This window comes from Chinchilla lanigera, unplaced genomic scaffold (assembly GCF_000276665.1).
Source record: "Chinchilla lanigera isolate Chin_1 unplaced genomic scaffold, ChiLan1.0 scaffold00010, whole genome shotgun sequence".
NCBI lineage: Eukaryota > Metazoa > Chordata > Mammalia > Rodentia > Chinchillidae > Chinchilla > Chinchilla lanigera.
The window spans coordinates 206,676-226,874 of NW_004955411.1; the positions used below are offsets into that span (position 1 = coordinate 206,676).

The 20,199-nt window shown below is 38.4% G+C and overlaps 1 protein-coding gene across 3 annotated transcripts in view; it reads left to right on the top strand.

Annotated features, from left to right (window-relative positions):
- The window catches only part of Col21a1 (collagen, type XXI, alpha 1), a 192,346-nt gene that overhangs the window by 138,500 nt on the left and 33,647 nt on the right, over window positions 1–20,199 (top strand). For all 3 annotated transcript variants that reach the window (XM_005377582.2, XM_005377584.2, XM_005377583.1), the window contains exon 17: window positions 642–695. In XM_005377582.2, coding sequence (XP_005377639.1) covers window positions 642–695 — 54 coding nt within the window. The remainder of the gene's footprint in view (window positions 1–641; window positions 696–20,199) is intronic.

Genomic DNA, 20,199 nt, shown 5'->3' on the forward strand with positions numbered 1-20,199 from the left:
GCGGGGTCGAACCCTGGGCGCCGAGGGAGGGGGCGGGGTCTGGGTGGAAACGGGATAAGATTTGGTCCAGGTGCCTTTTGGGAAGGCTTTTATTTTTTTATTTTTTTATTTTTTTTGGTTTTTCTCTGGTACCGGGAACCGAACTCACGACCTTGCGCTTGCCAGGCAGGCGCTTTTGCCGCTGAGCTAAATCCCCAGCCCTGGATGTTTACTTTAAACAAGTAGATACTAAATTAATGGGCCAGGAAATTTTAAGGAGTAACCTATATGTAACTCCATTCAGGATGATAATTTTATTTTGATTTCAAAATTCAACTCTGGGAAGGCAAGGTATAATAGGATGATCAATTTTAAATTAAAATGAAAATCAAAATAAATATTTTGAAAATCACACTTAAAGAATGATTATACAGTACCATAGTTAATTTATAATTTGATTATAAATATATGTCTTTGATGTTTATATAGTCACTGGACTTGTGAAAGTGTTATTTGATGTCATGAGGAGTAAATACCAATAATCTAGAGATAATTTTTATTTCTCTGTGTCTAGCATGTTTTAATATGTAAATTATATACTAGTATTTTACTAAGTAGACCTGAAATGGATTTTCTGTTTCTTTTTATCAAATCACTAAAAGGGAGAAGCAGGATCCCCAGGCATACCCGGGCATGATGGACCTCGGGGAGAGCCTGTGAGTACTTCCGCATTCATTACTAAAGCATGATGTTCTTGATGTGTCATGAAATCCTGTGACTGTCTAAATTCTCCTCCTGTTTGCCCTGTTCTTGTTCAACAACTTCCAGATTTTGAGGAAGAGGTTTGTTGGAACAGTGCGAAACATGGCAGTGCTAAATTCTCTCTCACCAACCGAGAAGCAGGTTGGGTGCAGTGTGGATCACAGCCACAACCCTCCTGTCCAGACAAGGGGCCGCTCTTGGCCAGACACCACAGTCTGCCTCAGAGCCTTTGACCCATGTCACTGCATTACTGGTGCTTGTTTCCTAGTATGTTCTCTGGGCTCATGACTTCAATAAAAGCCAGGAATAGAGAGACATAAGATTAAGAAAGTACTGAATAAGAATACTAGATAGCTGTAGTTTTAGCAAGTATACTAGACGATTCTTCAGATGAATTCTGGAAATGTAGTTGTCCTGCTTTTATTTCTACAACTCAACTCACAACCAACATTTCTTTATTTATTTTAATTTTTATTACTACAGCTTTTCAGTACACATTGATATAGCAGATCTCATTTGATTCATTAACTATATCTATCCTTAGGGAACTTGCAGTTTGCCTGGGGCAGGAGGAACTAGGTCAAGAATCAAAATAAAATAGGTATATTGGCATTTGTCGTGGAATGTTCAGTTGACAGATCAGAATCTATGCACCGGTCATGGAGACAGAACTTACCAAGGCTTCTTACACAGGGTAGAAGGATTGAACTCTTAGTATTTCTCAAGTTTACCTTAATTTTCATGTTGTGTATTATGATGCATTAGAGCAAGTTCTACATAGAGCTTCTGCCTTTACAAAGTTGATAGTATAATTTGGGAGGCTAAAGTAAAAGGATGCAAATGACTCCGGACATAAGGATGTTTACAGTAAGGGCCAAGTATCAACTAGCCGTGGACTCAGACAGCCAGGGTGAAAGAGAACCTTTGCTATGTGCTGGCTGTGTTTATGGGACAGATCACTTCATGTCTCTCAGAACCTTTCTTTTCATCTGAATAGTGTAGATGTTTATAAAGCCTTTTAATAGGGCTGGTATGAGGCTCACATAGGAAACTTGAAAATATCACACATGTATGGGATTATTCTAAGTGCTCAGGAGAGTAGGAAGGTAATCCTGCATGTTGAGTGGCTGAGAAATTTTTACCAAGGATTTGGGGCTAGAGTTGTCAGAGGGAGAGAGGGAGAGAGGGAGAGAGGGAAGGAGAGGCATGGGAGACAGAGAGAGAGAGAGAGAGAGACAGAGACAGGGAGAGAATGGCAGGCAGAGGCACTAACCTGAGTGGAAGCATCCAGATGAAGTGGTTAAAGATGTGCCCCAGAAACAAGGAAATAATCTCAGTGAAGTGCTGAGGATGCAGTGCAAGGCCCCTGCTTGGGGACAGGAAGTATTTAGGAAGGTATTTAGGACAGTAATATAGAGATCCTGAACTACAAATTAAGAAATTAAACACTAATTAATTCCCTCTGAAATTTTTGTGAGGATAAAAAGAATGCTATCATAAAAGGAATGTTTCACAGGCAGTTTATGAGCTACTGGTATAAGTAGAATGAATGGAAATTCTGAAATAATTCCTGAGTCATTTTGACAGACAAGGTATGGGGTGTAAGACCTCAAGTATGGTCTTGCTAGGAATGGAGAGTTCACTGGGGAGAATGTGGGCTCAGAGCCTCTGAGCTGTGATGGTCATTATGATGGAAGAACTTCAGGGCCTGGAGACTGGACATGAGAATGCATGTAATTATTCATTTATGTTGTAGTTTCAGCAACAATATGAAGAGAAAGAGTCAGAGAAATAAACTCAACAAAAGGTATAGGTGGGAGGGGAGATCAAAAGGGAGGGGGACAGAGAGAAGGGGAAGGAAAGGGGAAGAGAAATCAAGAGGGAACTGTGAGGCAGCAGAGATTAGAACTGGGTCCTTATTATGAGAGGACTACATTATAAGTGTGAGTTATTTAGAATCTGAAACTAATTTTCACACAGAAATAATGTCACAAAGGGAAGTCTCATACATGTCTGTAAATAGTCATACGTTAGTATAAGGAAATGTGTTTACTTTGAAAATAGTACCTTTTCGGTCCTGTTAATAAAAATACCAAGAATGTTAAATAGTAAATACGGCATTCCGGAGGAATGGGCAGCTCCTGGGGCTGCCGTCCTCTCTTGTGGGCAGAACCCTTGCTCTTGCCCCACATTGTCCAGTCTTGCTCTTTCCTCAATATGTGTCCTTGTCTAAAGCTTTTGTGCTACAGTGAGTGTCCATAGGAGACGACATGGCCCTTCAGGCTTTAGTCTTTGCCTTCTTTTCTCTTGCTCCCAGCACTCATCGCATTTCCATCACGTGCGGCTCAGTGGGGAGAGAAACACAGAGACGGCCTCAGGAGGGCTCGGAGCTCAGTAGGGAGGGAGACGGTGAAACAAGACAGAAACCCAGCTCTGAAGATCTCAGGCATACGTCAGTGAGGAGCCGAGGCAGTGATGGCAACTGGGGAATGGATGGAGGTTATTTAGAAGCAATCTCAGTGCAGTCGATATAAAATGCAGTTACTGATTGAGACCTATAGCAACTCTCCCATACCCGCCCAGCAGATCCCCTGAGGAAGGCAGGAGGAGATCCTTATCCCAGGGTCCCTGCCCTGGCCATGGACTAGTGTAGGTTTCTAGACTGTCAGGAGCCCAGCTGCCCAGCAGGAAGTGAGCAGCGGGTGAGTGAAGGGAGCTCTGTCTGTGTTTACAGGCACTGCCCCTTCGTTGCGTCACTGTTTGGCTCTGTCTCCTGTCAGATCAGTGTGGCATTAGGTTCTCGCAGGAGCAGGATACTGTGAACTGTGCACGTAGGAATGTAGGTTATATGGTCCTTATGAGAACCTAGCGCTCATGTTCTGAAGTGGAGTTCAGGCAGAGACGCTAGCACTGAGGAAGGTAATTGATATTTATTGAAAATATATATTAATAAAATGTAAAAAGAATCTAGTTCCCCCTTTCCCGTCCATGTAAAAGTCGTATTCCAGTATACCAGTCCCCATTTCCAGAATGGTTGAGGACCACTGCCTTATCCCTTTTCTTCCACTCCCTTCTTTCCTGATGAATGACAAAAAGGAAGTCAGGTTTCCTTAGCCAAGAATGCTCTCTGTTGAGAAAGCAACGAATATATTCATCTAAAATTTGCCAATAGCTTGCTGTAACTCTTCTGGTCTGTCTTCTCTTCCAAATGAGAACATGTAGCATTATGAACATTCTATTATTTTAACAATAAATGAAAGTTGCTAGGAATATTATACAATGAAGATTGATCTTTGCCACTTGTAAAAAATCTTTGAAAACAGAAAAAAAATCCCTAACATTTATGTTTTGTGGTACAGAGAAATGAAGATTATTCCATTCCATGTAAATACTGGTTTTAAGTATTTATAGTGAATGATTTGGCCCCACTAAAAAGAACATTTTTAGTGTATTTGTTCTGTAATGTGGTAGCCAAGAAAATTCATAGACTTTAAGTTGGAAGAACAGAAGCTCTTAGAAATGCTTTTAAGCGAATTAAATACAGCTTATTGCAGCCAGGTAGCGATTCATCCCTGTTAGCAGGTTGTTACATATAAACATTGGCTCCTGGAACTCAGATGGAAAGCAAAGGCTCTCTCACTGGTAATGACTGTGTCACTTTAATATATGCTTACATGCCAGTGTCTTGAATTTTAAAGGCTAGCTGATCAAGCCTAAAAATAATTCAGTGCTATAAGTAATTAACTTTCTAAGTGGCAAATTACAACCTATGAACTTTAGTTTAAAAAAAAGTTTTTTTTTAAAGACAGAAAAAAACAAAAACGACATAGAATTTGAAAACAAGATAGGAAATTAACAATGGTTATTATATTGCATATTGTTATTTTTGAAGTAGTTGCTCAGATTATAAGATATAGGCATGCAAAATTGATTAAGCAATATAAGCACTAACTTCCTTCCAATGAACTAATACAAATTAGTAGTACAATTGTCTTAGTTATCTTGGGTATGTATATATATTTCCCTTCCTTTTCTCCTTTCCTTCATTCTTGTTTTTTCTAGTTTTTGCACATCAAAAGAAATCAACAGAGTGAAAAGAAAACCCACAAATTGGAAAAAAATTTTAGCCAACTGTCCTTCAGACAAAAGACTTCTATCTAGAACATATAAAGAATTAAAAAATATCAAGCCCCCAAAACTCAAAGATCCAATCCAAAAATTGGCATTTGAGATTAATACGCACTTCTCAGATGAAGAAATACAAATGACAAATAGATATATGAAAAAATGTTAAACATCATTGGTCATTTGAGAAATGCAAATTAAAATAATGCTGAGATTCACTTTCACTCTAGAAAGAATGGCTATCATAAAAAAACCAACCAGTAACAAACGCTGGTGCAGTTGGGAAAAAGGAATGCTTCTCCACTGTTGGTGGGACTGTAAACTAATACAACCACTTTTAAAAGAAGTAGGTGATTCCTCAAAAAACTAGGATTAGAGGTCCCTTCCCCTTCTGGTTATTTTTCCAGAACAACTTGAAAATATCATACCACAGTGATATATGTTTATAGCAGCCCAGTTTGTCATAGCTAAATCTTGGAAACAGCCCAAATGCCCATCAACTGAAGAATGGGTAAAAAAAATGTGGTATTTTTATGCAATGGAATACTAATTAGCTATATAGAAAGATAAACTTGAGGCTTTTATAGATAAATGAATGCAGCTAGAGACAATACTTATAAATGAAATAAATCAGACTCACATGTGTAAACATCACATTGTCTCCCTAGTGTAAGAAACTGGAAGAGCAAATAAGATCTAAAAGGTACAATAGATATAGTGAAAGGGAAAGAAAGTGCTATAAACTTAGTTTTAACACTTTACTAAATGTACTATAGTTGATTTCAATGATGAATCACTGTGTTAAGGATTATAGTCTTTCGTTATACATTAAAAGTAGTTATGAATATCTACTTTGTATCAAACATTATGCTAGCTGAGAACGTGATGATTAGTTATGACTCTGGCCCCCTAGAAGTCAAATGAGCCGATAAAAGACAACACAGAATGACTGCCCTGGAAGTAGGTACAGGTACTTGAAGAGTGCAGACTTGTAGGTGGATTTGAGACATCACTAAAAGTGATGCATCCTTATTTATTTCACATTTTTTTCTTCTATATTCTTTCATAAAACATTTAAATAGATTTAAATTATATAGTATACTGTAATATATTTAAATATTTAAATATATTTAAATTATGTACTATGCATTCTTTTAAAGGTCTTCTTTTGACCAAATTTTGGAGGATAAGCAGGGTTGGCTAATTGTTTTGACTCATCTAGGGAAGAGCATGTAGTATTTTCCAAAATAGAAGTAAAGAAAGCATGATATGCTTCGTATGGCTGATGCTACTTCGGGCTGTGTGAGGTACACCAACGAAAGGTACAGAAACAATAGAAGCATAGGGATAGGTGGAGGCTAAATCAAGAAGTGCCTTACATGTCTGTGCTACTTGGAGTTAAACCTGAGAGTAACTTGAGCCATCCGGAGTTTCCCATAGGTGAGGAAGTTGTTCAGATTTAAATTTTAGCAAGGTCACTCTGATAGCAGAGCTGGTACAGTGGGCCAAGGTGAAGAGCAGAGCCTGGCAGCAATCTAGTGAGATCAGCCACATCTAAGACCAAATAAGGCAAGAACTGTCAGGGCTGGAAGGGAGAGAAGAGGGCTGATTTGAACCGGAGCAGTACTACTAAAGCTGAAGAGTCAATTGGAAGTATGTACAATAAGAAGAAAGGACTCAGTCTTAGTGCATGGATGGAAGTAAAAACAAAAACAACTAAACAACACAAGAAGCATCAGTTTTACCTGGGGCTCACAAGATATCTTCAAGTAGAGCATGTCTAGATAATAGTAAAGGCATTTAAGTAGGTAATCTATCTTTGAATAATCAGAAAATAATTTTTAAAGTGAGGACTAATACAGTTTTAATAAGAATACATCAGACTGAATTTCTAGGAATAATTATACTAGGAGATTGAAAAATACCTTAACTCTTTAAACCTGCAAATGCTGCATTTGAATGAAGGGTTTTGTAGATATGATTAAATGAAGGCTCTTGTGATGGGGGAATTATCCCGGATATCTGATGGTTTAATACCATCAGCTGAGAGTTTAAGAGGGCTACTGGAAATTCACAGATCAGGAAGAAATTCCTTCCATAGACTTTCATGTAGCCCCTTTCTGAGACTTCCCAGCTGTCTCTCCTGAGGGCCAGCAGTGTAGATTTTATACTTCCATACTGAGTTTCCATGACACATAAATCAACCCTTTTCAGAGGTCTGTACTGCATTTGAGAAGAAAACAGAACTTTTAAATAATGTATATTTAACTGAGGAGATTTCTGAGCAAAGTGCTGAAGTTGAGACATGATTTCTTGATGTTTACAGGAAAGTGTGAAAAGAAAACAATGAACTGAGGCAAAGACTGTTGAATAAAACAGAACAAGAATTTGATGACTTGGAAAATTTTCAGTTAACAATGAACAGATTCATTGTTAGAAAAGTATGCTGGATGTAGGCTAAGGATGCAGCTCCACAAGCTTTTGCTGGGGCCAAATAGATTAGGAATGTACCTCAGAGATCTCCTCAATCATCTCTGTAGAATCCTGAGATAGAGATGAAATTACTTAGGAAACACCCTCAAAAGAGCCTGGTTGCATGAATTCCCTACATAGACACAGGGTAGCTGCAGAGTTTTCAAGAATGTTATGTCACCAGAAATACTGTCGATCTGGACTCAGAGACAGGACAGTATGAAGTAAGATTGTTGGACACCCCAAATTCTATAGGGAGGAAACGGGGTAACAAAATCACTCAGCTGCAAACAGAGTAGTAATTCCAATGCTAAGGTCATAATCCTGACCTTCAAGTCCAGAGGAGTATTTTTAGACCTCGAAACCTACTGGAACGTGCCCTGGTAGATTTAAATTGCTAAGGACCAGTAACTGTTCTTTCTCCCACTATTTCTTTTTGACTTGGGATGTTTATATAACTGTTATCCTATGTAGACCCAGCACTGTATTTTAGAAGTAGATATCTTGATTTCTACTTTATAAATTCATGTATGGAAAGAGATTTTTTGAATTATGAAATCTGAGACTTCCCAAGCTGATTTTATTTATAAAAGAATTCAAACTTTACTGGAATGAGTTGAAGCTTTGCAGATGTTGGAAGGGCTAAATGCATGTTGTGTGTGGCTTAGATGTGAATCTTTGATTGACAGATATCAGGTCCTAATCCTCAGAATTTGAAAAAATCACTTCATTTGGAAAAAGTAGTTTTATAGATGTAATTAAGTGAAGCACTTAAGCACCAAAGGACCATAAGTATCACTAGTGCCCATATAAGAGAGAGACACAGGGAAATGGTGTGCAGAGTAGAGGAGAAATTAGTAGTATCATGCCGGTTGAGACCAGACTGATGCAGCCACAAGGAAAGGTGGTAGCTACCAAAAACTGAAAGAGATGAATAATGAATTCTGTCTGAGAAGTTCCGGAAGATGCACAACCCGGCCAAGATTTGGGCTTTAGACTTCTGGCTTATTGAATTGTGAAAGCGAAAAATTTCTGCTGTTTTGAGCTACGAAGTTTATGATAATCTCTTATTACAGCATTGGAAAGTGTGATCTTTTCATTTAGTCTAATTCTTAACAATGATTTTGTGTAGTGAGCCTGTACAAAAATGGATATGATTACATATTGGTATGTGTTGCAAACATATAGTGTGACATATGTTTTTATTGAAAACACTAGAGAATGTGGCCACACTCATAGTGTGTCGCCCCAGGCTGGGCTGAGCTCCGGACATCTTCGGGAAGCCCGGTGAGTCTGGGCTCTGCCTCCCTGACCAGAGTGCAAGGAAGGCAAAGCCTCAGGCACCCCCTGGGGCCTCGGTGGCTACCCAGCACACACATAGTGTGTCGGCCCGGGCTGGGCTACCACCACTCACCAGTACAGGAGCTACATGGAGCACTGAGGATCTTCAGGCTCTCTCCCTGCCACTCAAAAACAATCAGGACAGTGAGATTGCACTACAGGGAGTCTCTGGTTGTTCAAAAATGACAAAATGAAGGAGCAAAATGCAAACCCAGACCTCCACACCACCCAAAACAAGTCCAAGAGGCATCAACATAGAAGAGCCTGGAAGTCATACACCTGACATTTCTGAAATGATAGAAACTGAAGTAAAGAAACAACTCCATCAGGCCATAGAAGACCTCAGATCAGAAATAATGTCTCAGGTGAGAAAAGAAATGACAACAATAATGAGAGAAATGTTTAGCATATCCAAAGATGACATAGACTAACCCTAACCCTAACCCTGACCCTGACTTCTCAACACAAGCCATCAAGGCAAGAGGAGCTTGGAGTGAAGTACTTTAGGTACTGAAAGAAAACAACTTCCAACCCAGACTGATGTACCCTGCAAAGCTATCTTTCAAGTTTAATGGAGAAATAAAATATTTGCATGATAAAGAACAATTGAAGAAATTCATGAGCACCAAAGCAATCCTACAAAGAGTACTAAAAGATATACTAGAAAGAGATAAAACAGGCTGCAACTTCAAGAACAACAACCAAAGGAACCACCAAGCAGAGCAAGCGGTTAAACAGAGGGTAAAAAAGAGGATCCTACAGCAAGAAAATAGCATGACAAAGATAAGCCAGTACATATCCATTATAACCATTGAGGTAAATGGTCTCAAAGTACCAACCAAAAGAAGTAGACTTGCAGAGTGGATTAGGAAACAAAACCCAACTATATGCTGTATACAAGAAACACATTTAACTCAAAAGGAAATTCAAAGATTGAAAATTAAAGGATGGAAAACAATATTCCATGCAACAGGAACCCAGAAAAAAGCAGGTGTAGCTATTCTGTTTGCAGACAATGTGAACTTCAAAAGAGATAAAGAAGGTCACTACATATTTGTGAAAGGGAATCTTCAAGAGGAAGAGATAACAATCATAAACATCTATGCACCAAACATAGGAGCACCCACCTATATAAAACAAACTCTAACAGACATGAAAAATGATATAAGTAGCAACACAATCATAACAGGGGACTTTAACACACAATGAGATAGATCAACTAGACAAAAAATTGGGAAATAAATAACTGAACCTAACCAGACGTGTGAACATACAGACTTAGTTAAACTTTATAGAGTGTTCCACCCAACAGCATCAGAATACACATTCTTCTCAGCTGCACATGGGACATTCTCTAAAATAAACCATATACTAGTACATAGAACATGTTGAAGTAAATGCAAAAGAACTGAAATTATCCCATGTATACTATCAGACCATAGTGCAATGGAAATTAATGGCAAAAGAAAACACAGAAACTCCGTAAACATTTGGAAATTAAATAACATCCTCCTGAACAACCAATGGGTCACAGATGAAATCAAAGTAGAGATTAAACACTATTTACAAACAAACAAAAATGGAGATACAATCTATAGGAACCTGTGGGCTGCAATGAAAGCAGTCCTCAGAGGGAAATTTATAGCAGTGAACTCCCACCTTAGGAAAACAAAACAAGCACAAATAAACAATCTTATGCTGTACCTCAAGTTCCTAGAAAAAGAAAAGCAAGTCAAATCCAGAGCCCAAAGAAGGAAGGAAATTATAAAGCTCAGAGCAGAAATTAACACAATGGAGACTAAAAATCAATACAAAGAATTAATGAATGAATGAGTTGGTTCTTTGAAAGAATAAATAAAATAGATAAACCCCTAGCCAACCTTATCAAAAAAAGAAAGAAAAAGCTAAAATACATGCTATAAGGAATGAAAGGGGTGAAATCACTGCAGATCTTGAAGAAATTCAGAAGAACATCAATACCTACTTTGAAAATCTTTACTCTCATAGGATGGAAAACACAGAGGAAATGGACAGATTTCTAGATACATATGAATTACCAAAGCTGAATGAAGAAGTTATAAAAATCCTGAATAACTCAATATCAGCCAGTGAAATTGAGAATGTAATTAGAAACTTGCCAATGAAGAAAAGCCTGGGTCCTCATGGATTCACAGCTGAATTCTACAAGCAATTTAAGGAAGATTTAACACCAATTCTTATCAAATTCTTTAATGAAATTGAAAGGGAAGGAATTCTCCCCAACTCATTCCTGGAGGCAAGTATTATTCTGATACCAAAACCAGAGAAAGACCCTACCAAGAAAGAGAACTACAGACCAATCTCCTTAATGAATATAGATGCAAAAATTCTCAATAAAATACTAGCAAACAGAATACAACAAGTCATGAAGGAGATCATACACCATAGCCAAGTGGGATTCATACCAGGAATACAGGGATGGTTCAATATACACAAATCAATTAATGTAATACACCGTGTCAATAGAGCCAAGGACAAAAATCACATGATCATCTCCATCGGTGCAGAAAAAGCCTTCCATAAAGTCCAACACTCATTCATGTTGAAAATCCTACAGAAAATAGGAATAGATGGACTTTTTCTCAAGCTGATCAAAGCCATCTATGATAAACCAACAGCTAATATCATACTAAACAGTCAAAAATTGAAAGCTTTCACTTTAAAATCAGGAACAAGACAAGCATGTCCACTGTCACCACTCCTATTCAATATAGTTCTGGAAATATTGGCTAGATCAATTAGACAAGAGAGAGAAATGAAAGGAATAAGGATAAAAAAAGAAGAAGTGAAAATGTCATTATTTGCAGATGACATGATACTCTACATAGAAGACCCCAAAAACTCTACCAAAAGGCTCATGGATTTAATAATGAAATTTGGGAGCATAGCTGGATACAAAGTTAACACTCAAAAGTCAATAGCATTCCTGTACACAAGTAACAAACAGACTGAGAGAGAAATTAGGGAAACCACACCTTTCACAGTAGCATCTAAAAAGATGAAATACTTAGGAATGAATCTAACAGAAGAAGTAAAAGATCTATATAGTGAAAGTTATAGTACTCTGAAAAAAGAGATCAAAGAGGATATAAGAAAATGGAAAGATATTCCTTGCTCATGGATAGGAAGAACCAACATTGTGAAAATGGCCATACTCCCAAAATTGTTGTACAGATCCAATGCAATCCCAATTAAAATACCATTAGTATACCTCATAGATTGAGAGAAAACACTCCTAAAGTTCATCTGGAGCCAGGAGAGGCCTAGAATAGCAAAAAACAGTCTTGGGAAACAAAGGAAAGGCAGTAGGCATCACAATTCCTGACTTAAAATTATATTACAAAGCTACTGTGATAAAATCAGCATGGTACTGGCACAACAACAGACCTGAAGATCAGTGGACCAGATTAGAAGATACGGATACAACTACAAACACACTCAGTCACCTTATCTTTGACAAAGGGGCCAAACATGTTCAGTGGAAAGAAGATAGCCTCTTTAATAAGTGGTGCTGGAAAAACTGGCTTTCCACATGCCGAAGACTAAAACTAGACCCGTCTTTCACCATGCACTAAATTAAAGTCAAAATGGATCAAAGATCTAAATATTAAAACAGAAACACTAAATTTATTGGGAGAGAAAGTAGGTAAAAATCTTGACGACATTGGGGTAGGCAAAGAGTTCATGAACAAAAACCAAACTACATGGGAAATACTTCACAGAATCAGCAACCGGGATCTCATCTTATTGAAAAGTTTTTGCACATCTAAAGAAATCACCAATAAAGTAAAAAGAAAATGCATGAATTGGGAAAAAATTTTAAACACTTGCCCCTCAGGCAAAGGAATTCTATCTAGGACATATAAAGAATTAAAAAAAAATCACGCCTCCCAAATTCAAAGACCCAATCCAAAAATGGGTATCAGAAATGAACACACACTTCCCTAATGAAGAGATACTAATGGTGAATAAATACATGAAAAAATGTTCAACGTCAGTAGTCATTTGAGAAATGCAAATGAAAACAACACAGATTCCATCTCACCCCAGAAAAAATGGCTATCATCAAGAAATCAACCAATAACAAATGCTGGAGAGGCTCTGGGGAGAAAGGAACCCTACTCCACTGCTGGTGGGAGTGTAGATTGGTGAAACAACTGTGGAAATCAATTTGGAGGTTCCTCACAAAGCTAGGATTGGAAGTCCCATTTAACCCAGCTATTCCCCTTCTGTGTATTTTCCCAGAGGAATTAAAGACATCATACCACAGCGATATATATGCACCCATGTTTATAGCAGTGCAGTTTGTAATAGCTAAATCTTGGAAACAACCCAGATGCCCATCCACTGAGGAATGGATAAAAAAGTTCTGGTATTTTTATACAATGGAGTATTACTCAGCTATTAAAAAAGATAAGCTCGAGGCTTTTGTAGTTAATGGATGCAACTAGAGACCATACTCATACGTGAAATAAATCAGACCCGCATTTGTTAACATCATATTGTCTCCTTGGTGTAGGAACCTGAAAGACTGGTAAAACTCAAAACGTACAATAGATGATAGGAAAGGGAAAGAAATTGCTCAAAGGAAGGAATGACTGGGATGAGGGAAAGAAAAAAGAAAGAAGGCAAAATATAAATATATATATGATTAGCTGCAATGACTATTGCTGTTGTCTGATGGTGTATTCAAATGAATAGCTACTGCTCACAATGTTTTATGTTGTGATTGACTTTGCATGCTTGTGTCTGGTGGTCTGAGCAACTGATTTGAAGGTAACAATATGCAATGGAATTACAATGGTGAACTCCTACCATCTTGTCTAGTAAAACTGTATTATCTCTAATGTTTTATTAAAGAATTAGTTTCTTATTCTCTTTAATGGTTTGAGCGATCTTTCATTCTTACATCTGATAACCTGAGCAACGTAGTTGAGGATAGCAATACGCAATGTAACAACCACTGTTGATTTGTATTAATTTGCCTTGAGACCCTGTATCACTTTGAATGTTCTTGCTTTGATTTGTTTATGTTCATGATACTGGTGTGCTGCTACTGTTCTATTTTTGTGTTTGTTTGTTTCTCATGTACTACTCTCTTTAAAATTAGAAACAAAACAAAACAAAACAAAAACACTGGTGAATGTGTTTGAAGCTGGGTACAGTGGCATGTACCTGTAATGCCAGCATTCAGGAGGCTGATACAGGTGGGTCACTTGTGCTCAGAAGTTGGAGGCTAGCCAAACCCTGTTTTAAAATAAATGAATCATGCCAGGCAGAAAGAAAAAATAGTTTGCTTCCAATGAAAATTGGTTAAAAGCATGACTCCATGGCAATCAGTATTTTCTGCACCATCAGTTTTGTTAAATGTGTCCTGTATTTTTAAAACTTGCATATTCCTATGTCTTTGAGTTATTGTGTTTAGTAATTTTTACCTCATATATTTTTCTACCTACTATTTTTCAGATTGCATAAATGAAAAACTTAAACGATGCTTACTGTACTAGATATATAAATCATAGTTACAGGATATAATAACATATGAATTATGCATAAACTAGATCTACATGACTAAACATTATAGAGTTCATTGTAGGATTTAATCATATTTTACTTAAACTTTGCTCATCCCTATCTTCCCCAGTGGGTTTTCATATTTGTTACATTACACTTTTTTATTCATATTTAATTTCTCCCATGTTTTTGGAATATTATTTAAAACTTAGCTTGAGGTAGCCAGGAATGGTGGTACATCCCTCTATCCCATAACTGTGGGAGGCTGAGGCAGGAAGATGCTGAGTTCAAGTCTGTGTTAGGCAATTATTGAGGCTCTGTCTCAAAATAAAAGAGGGGTGGGTATATAGCTCAGTGCAAATGCCCTAGGTTCAATCCCCACCACCAGAAAAAATATTATGCCTGGATATGAAATCTTTCTGTTCCAAAGATGCTATGCTCACCAGACTTCAAGGAGTAAAGGGAAATCAGACTGTTTTAAGGATCCCAAGTGTTGGGAATGTTTCCCTAACTCCTCACGAACTTTGACATCATCTTGGGCAGCGCGGTGGATGGTGCAAACTCAGTAATGGAATGACAAGGAACATTCATCTTCAGTTATGTCACCCTTTACTCTAAGTTCTTCTTGGACTGGCTACTTTGCTTTGGCAAATTGTTACCAATCAAATTAGCTACAGGGTCACAGTTTCCATTCCACTGCATCGCAGCTGTTTTTGCGCTGGTGTTTATTCTTTGTTTTGTGGGGCTTAACCTTGTTCACCCGGCTGCCCCTCGCCGCTGCTGCTCACCAGCAAGCCAGGTTTGCACGGGCTCCCGGAGGGTTCCTGGTGAAGACCAGGCAGGGACTGGTGTCTGTGTCTGAGCTGAGATCCCAGGAGCTCCACAGGAATAGAGAAAATGATGCTGCATTTTCTGGATCTATGAAGGTGAGAACCTATTTCTTAAGGATATTTTTAGATTTTCTTTATGAAAAATATTTGTTCTTATTTTTCCTAGAATAGAAATGTGGATTTTTCTGTACTGTGTGTAAGGTTGCTAGCTCATTCAGGCTTTTGTTGTTTCCTTTTCTCATACTTTTCAAATTCTTGCTAGACCGCATATTTGCTTGTCCTTATGGTGTAAAGTTAACTGCTAAGCTAGTCCAAGTCCTCACTTACTTAAGAGACAAGTAAATCTTTTGTTTAATCACCTTTTTTGTGGTCTGGTTGTTTGACATACCATTCTTATGCATAAAGAGGGAATATATGCATAAATGGTGGAGGAAATTAATGTTGGGTTGCCTTGGTGATGCCCCACGTGGGGCAGTATGTTCTATTATGCTACAAATGTGGAGATGACTTTGTTTACTTGAGTGTATTTTTTTTTAGACAGAGAAGAAAGATAAAAGGAAAAACATCAAGTAGTTCTTTTATGATTATTTGATTTACAGTTGAATGGTAAGATTTTTAAGTCTTTTGTAGAGATTTGTAATATTTTTCCCATGCCTGTTTCAGGTTCCAGGAGTGGCACATCCTCGGTATGTGTTGACTGAACCAACTTTAAAGTGAAACTCATATCTGCTCTTAGAAATTTTCTACAACATTTTGTAAGGGTGAAGTCAAACTACTTTTAGCAATTCAGATGATACAACTTGAAAATCTAATTGTTTTAATTATTATAGCAATCCTCTGCTACTTCTAGTGATTGAGAACAATTTTGAAATAGGCCTTATCAAAATTTAATGATGTAAATGTGTAATTTATCTTCTATAGAAGTGATTAAATTTGCAAACAATAGCCACAATTTTTGGTCTCCATACATATATTTGGCATTATAATAACTGTGAAAATATACTGCATTCTTTAACCTTATAAAGCAAATGTTGATCATTGTCTGTACAAGTTAGTTAATAAAGTTCCACTAGGTTTAATCATGGATTTGTTTGATTCTTTCCTATTTTAAATAACATAAACATCATTGGCATAGCAGAACTCAACCAGCCTTTCTAGTAATTACCTAGTAGAAGAGACTAATAGAGTTTAGTGACATTGATAAATAAAACCATGACAATAGCCTGTTGTATTTGTAGTACATGTGTGCTTTGATAACTTCTAGTTAATTTGTAATTTTGCAAGAACAATTATATGAAATTATATTTCCAGATGGAATCCCTATCTCTGATGTATTTAGAATACTTTCATACATCTCATTCCAGAATGGACCGATACATCCCACAGTGGTCCGAGGGAGCATGTTTGTCTATGTCTTCACTTTGAATAAAGAAGTTTAAAAAGTAGTAAAAGCTACAGTATTTTAAAAATAGAAAAATGGGTATTGTTGTAGTCAAAGTTTTAATACAGGACACCTAATTTATAGGATTATCTTATAATAGTCAACCAAAGAGTCAAATGCAAAAGAGTGTGGGAGATCTGTCCACTGGAGACACAAAGAATTCAGCTGAGGGCCTGTATCCCATGGCAATGTCCTCAATGAATCCAGCTGAAGACCTAGAGCCCATGACCATACCCCACAAGTGCAACTGGAGGCCTAGAGCCCACAGCAATTTCTCATGCAAGTCTGTATCAAGCATCTGACCTGAGAAGGCCCAAAGGTCGGTTGAGGAAGCTAGAAAATGTGCACCATCAGGGTGAAGGATCTGGGCCAGCAGGCAGAGGGATCTGCACTGGAGCCAGGAAGCAACACTCAAGGTAAGGACCGGAGGTCCCCCAAAGAGAACTGCGGCCATCCTCAGGAACAGCAAAGACCCGAGCTCCTCAACAGTGAGAATAGCAAAGTTTATATCAGGAAAGCCATCACAACAAGCTTCTTGAGGAGAATCAACAGCACACCATCTTCCTCTCCAGTTCTCTGTTTTATGCTGTTGGCAACAGTCCTCAGGTGGTCCATCCACACAGAGCACCATGCTGATTCAGTTCAGCTGGGTATTATAAGGTGGCCATTAGTTAGTCTACTATAATCCACCCTGGTCAACTTAAACTATAGTCTCCACTGGCAGATTTGTAAAAAGTTAACGTGTCTTGGTCTATTCAAACTTACAGTAATATAACAATTACATATATACAATTCTTACTACACTCATTTCTGCACCAAAAGCAAAATATTCAAAGAGTGTTCACAATTCAAGGTTAAAACTATAGTACTTTGCCTAAATAGCCTGATTATAAACATATCTCTAAAAAAGTACATTAAAATCATATTCAGAGAGCTATTAGAATCATAATCCTTGTTTCTGATTAACTTTTAACAATAGGGCATGGAAATACTGAGATTCCCCAAGGGATGATCTGCATTTTAAATATACTCCTTCCTTCTGGTAAAAGGCCTTAGGTCATTTTTCATTGTCCTGTTCCTTCTCAACAACCATGTTATCCTGTTTCATCCTTGCAGTCCACAGCTCCACAGCTCTGGCCAAATGCTTCAAATCATTCTACTGGCTCTTCACTCTGAACCATGCCATCATCCCAACTGCACTGAAATTTTTCTGCCACCCAGGCAGTATCTGTAAACACAAATACAATGCAGACCAATTTCCTGTCAAAGCACAACATATACTATCTGCGATCCAGTGGCCAATGCAGCCCTTCTCAATAGAAGCATCCTCAGCTTCATCTTAACCAGCAGCATTTCCATCAGTACTCTGATTTTCCAACGTCTGACCAGAGTCTTCTGTACAGTTTACAGCCTAAAAGCGGGGGTGTCTCTTCAGCTAGTCTCTCAAAACCTTTCTAAATTAATTCCCAAGACTCTTAAACTACATGGTCAGGAAATGTCATATCAATGACCCCACTTTCTTTTTTTTTTTTTTTTCTGGTACTGAGAATTGAACTCACGACCTCGCACTTGCCAGGCAGGTGCTGTGCCGCTGAGCTAAATCCCCAGCCCCCAATGACCCCACTTTCAATACCAATTCTTAGTTACTGTCCTCATTGCTGAGACAAGATACCAACATCCAAAGTTAAAGGAGGAAAGGTTTATTTAGCTAATAGTTTGTGAAAGTTTTAATCCATAATTGGCTGGCTCCAAGTCAGAGGAGCAACAGTTCATGGTTGTGGAAGATAGAAAAGCAACAAGGGCAACAAAGAGGAAACAAGCCTCTTTCTGCCCCTTGTATCTTATCCAGACTGCTGGTGTTTGGGTGGTGCTGATCAGCCAGTGCACTGACCCAGCAATCACCCACCCTTAATCCCAGCACCCTTAATCCTAGTATTGAATCAGTCACAACTTGTGGATTCTGCTGCCTCCAAAAAAGCCCCATCTAAAAGTGCATGTGGGGACATTTAGACAGCATAACATTCTATCTCTGGTGCCTCAAAAACTCATGTACATTATGCAAAAGGCAGCTACTGCATCTCTAAGAGTTGCCAAAGTCCTAACCGTTTCATCATTGCTGAAAAGTCCAAGTCTTATGTCTCCTCTGAGATTGAAGGCAAAATCTTAGCTGTGAGCCCCTGTACAAATGGAAAAAAAAGTTAAACACTTCCAACATTCAATGGCACAAGCTGGACATAGCCATCCCAATAGTTACAAACAGGGATACAAATGAATGGGACCAAAACAAGTACAAAATTCAGCCAGGCAAACATTAAGTCCTGTGGTTCCATATGCAGCATCTGACACAACCTGTGTCAAGATGTGAACTCCAAAGGGCTTGAGTGGCTTCACTATATGGCATTTGCAGTGGTGTAGCTCCCACAGCTTCTCTCTGTGGCTGACTTTGCTCCCTCCTTGCAGTTTTCCTCAGGCGATCCATGTTCCTGGCTTCTCCAAACTTCTCTGGTCTCCGCTGAACCTTTGGCTTTGCACTCACCTCTGGCTTCACACTTTGTCCTCTTGGGAGCACACTACCTGGCCTCCCAGGGCTTTTTCTAAAATCTGTGTGAGAGCCTTCCTGACCCCACAAGTCTCACGTTTTTTATGCACCTAAAGCCAGTGCCACATGGATGATGCCACAGTCTGCTGCCAGCTGGAGCAGCAGCCAGGCTGCCCTCTCCCTTGGCTGTCGGGGTCAAGTGCCTGGATTGCTGGGTACTCTGAGTCTAATTCTGAGGAACAAATTCTCGATGCTGCTACCATTCTGCCGCATGGTGCTATGGGGCTTTCTTCTCAGAGCAAAATCTTTCACTTTTGCGAGTTTGAGGCTGCAAGAGATGAAATCCTGCTGCTGCTTGCAATGCACTCAGGCCATCTTTCTGTTTTCCTGTTCCTTTTCAGCAATCAAGACCTTCTCTGCTCTCTATTTGGCAGTCCACAGCTTTACTAGAGCTTCATTTCTGGCCAAATTCGAAGTATTTTAAATCATTCTGCTGGCCTCTTTGCTCTTGATTCTCAACATAGATCTGTCTAAAAGTCCCCAACAGCAGCCATGTCATGACCTCAGTGTTCTGCTCCCGGCACCCCAAAGACTCATGTATATTCCTTTATACAAAAGTCATTTATTCCATCTCTAAGAGTTGCCAATATCCTACAAGTTTCAGCATTACTGAAAAGTTTAAGTCCCAAGTCTCCTCTGAGATGTAAGGCAAAGTCTTAGCTGTGACCCCTGAACAAATGAAAAGAAAGTTAAACACTTCCAATATTCAGTGGTATAACACCCCACAGTGCTCCTGTTAGATCATAATGGAGCTAAAACTCTGTCACCTAAGGACATGGCTGTGGTGACATCACAACACTGATGCTGAGGTTAAGAAGCCAAGGGGAACATGTATTTCTGTGTCTTCACTTTGAACAAAGAAATTTGAAAAGTAGTAAAAGTTGTACTATTTTGACAATAGAAAAATGGGTGTAAAATAAAGAATTAAAGTACTTCTGTACATCTATAACGTGTTTGTATTTTAAACTAAGCATTTTTATAAAAGAATAAAAAGCTCAAAAAATTTATAAATTAGAAAGTTATACCCAGCCAAGATTAATTTATTATTTATAAACAGTGTAGTGTAAGCATAAAGTTGTTACAGTTTGTACCTAAAA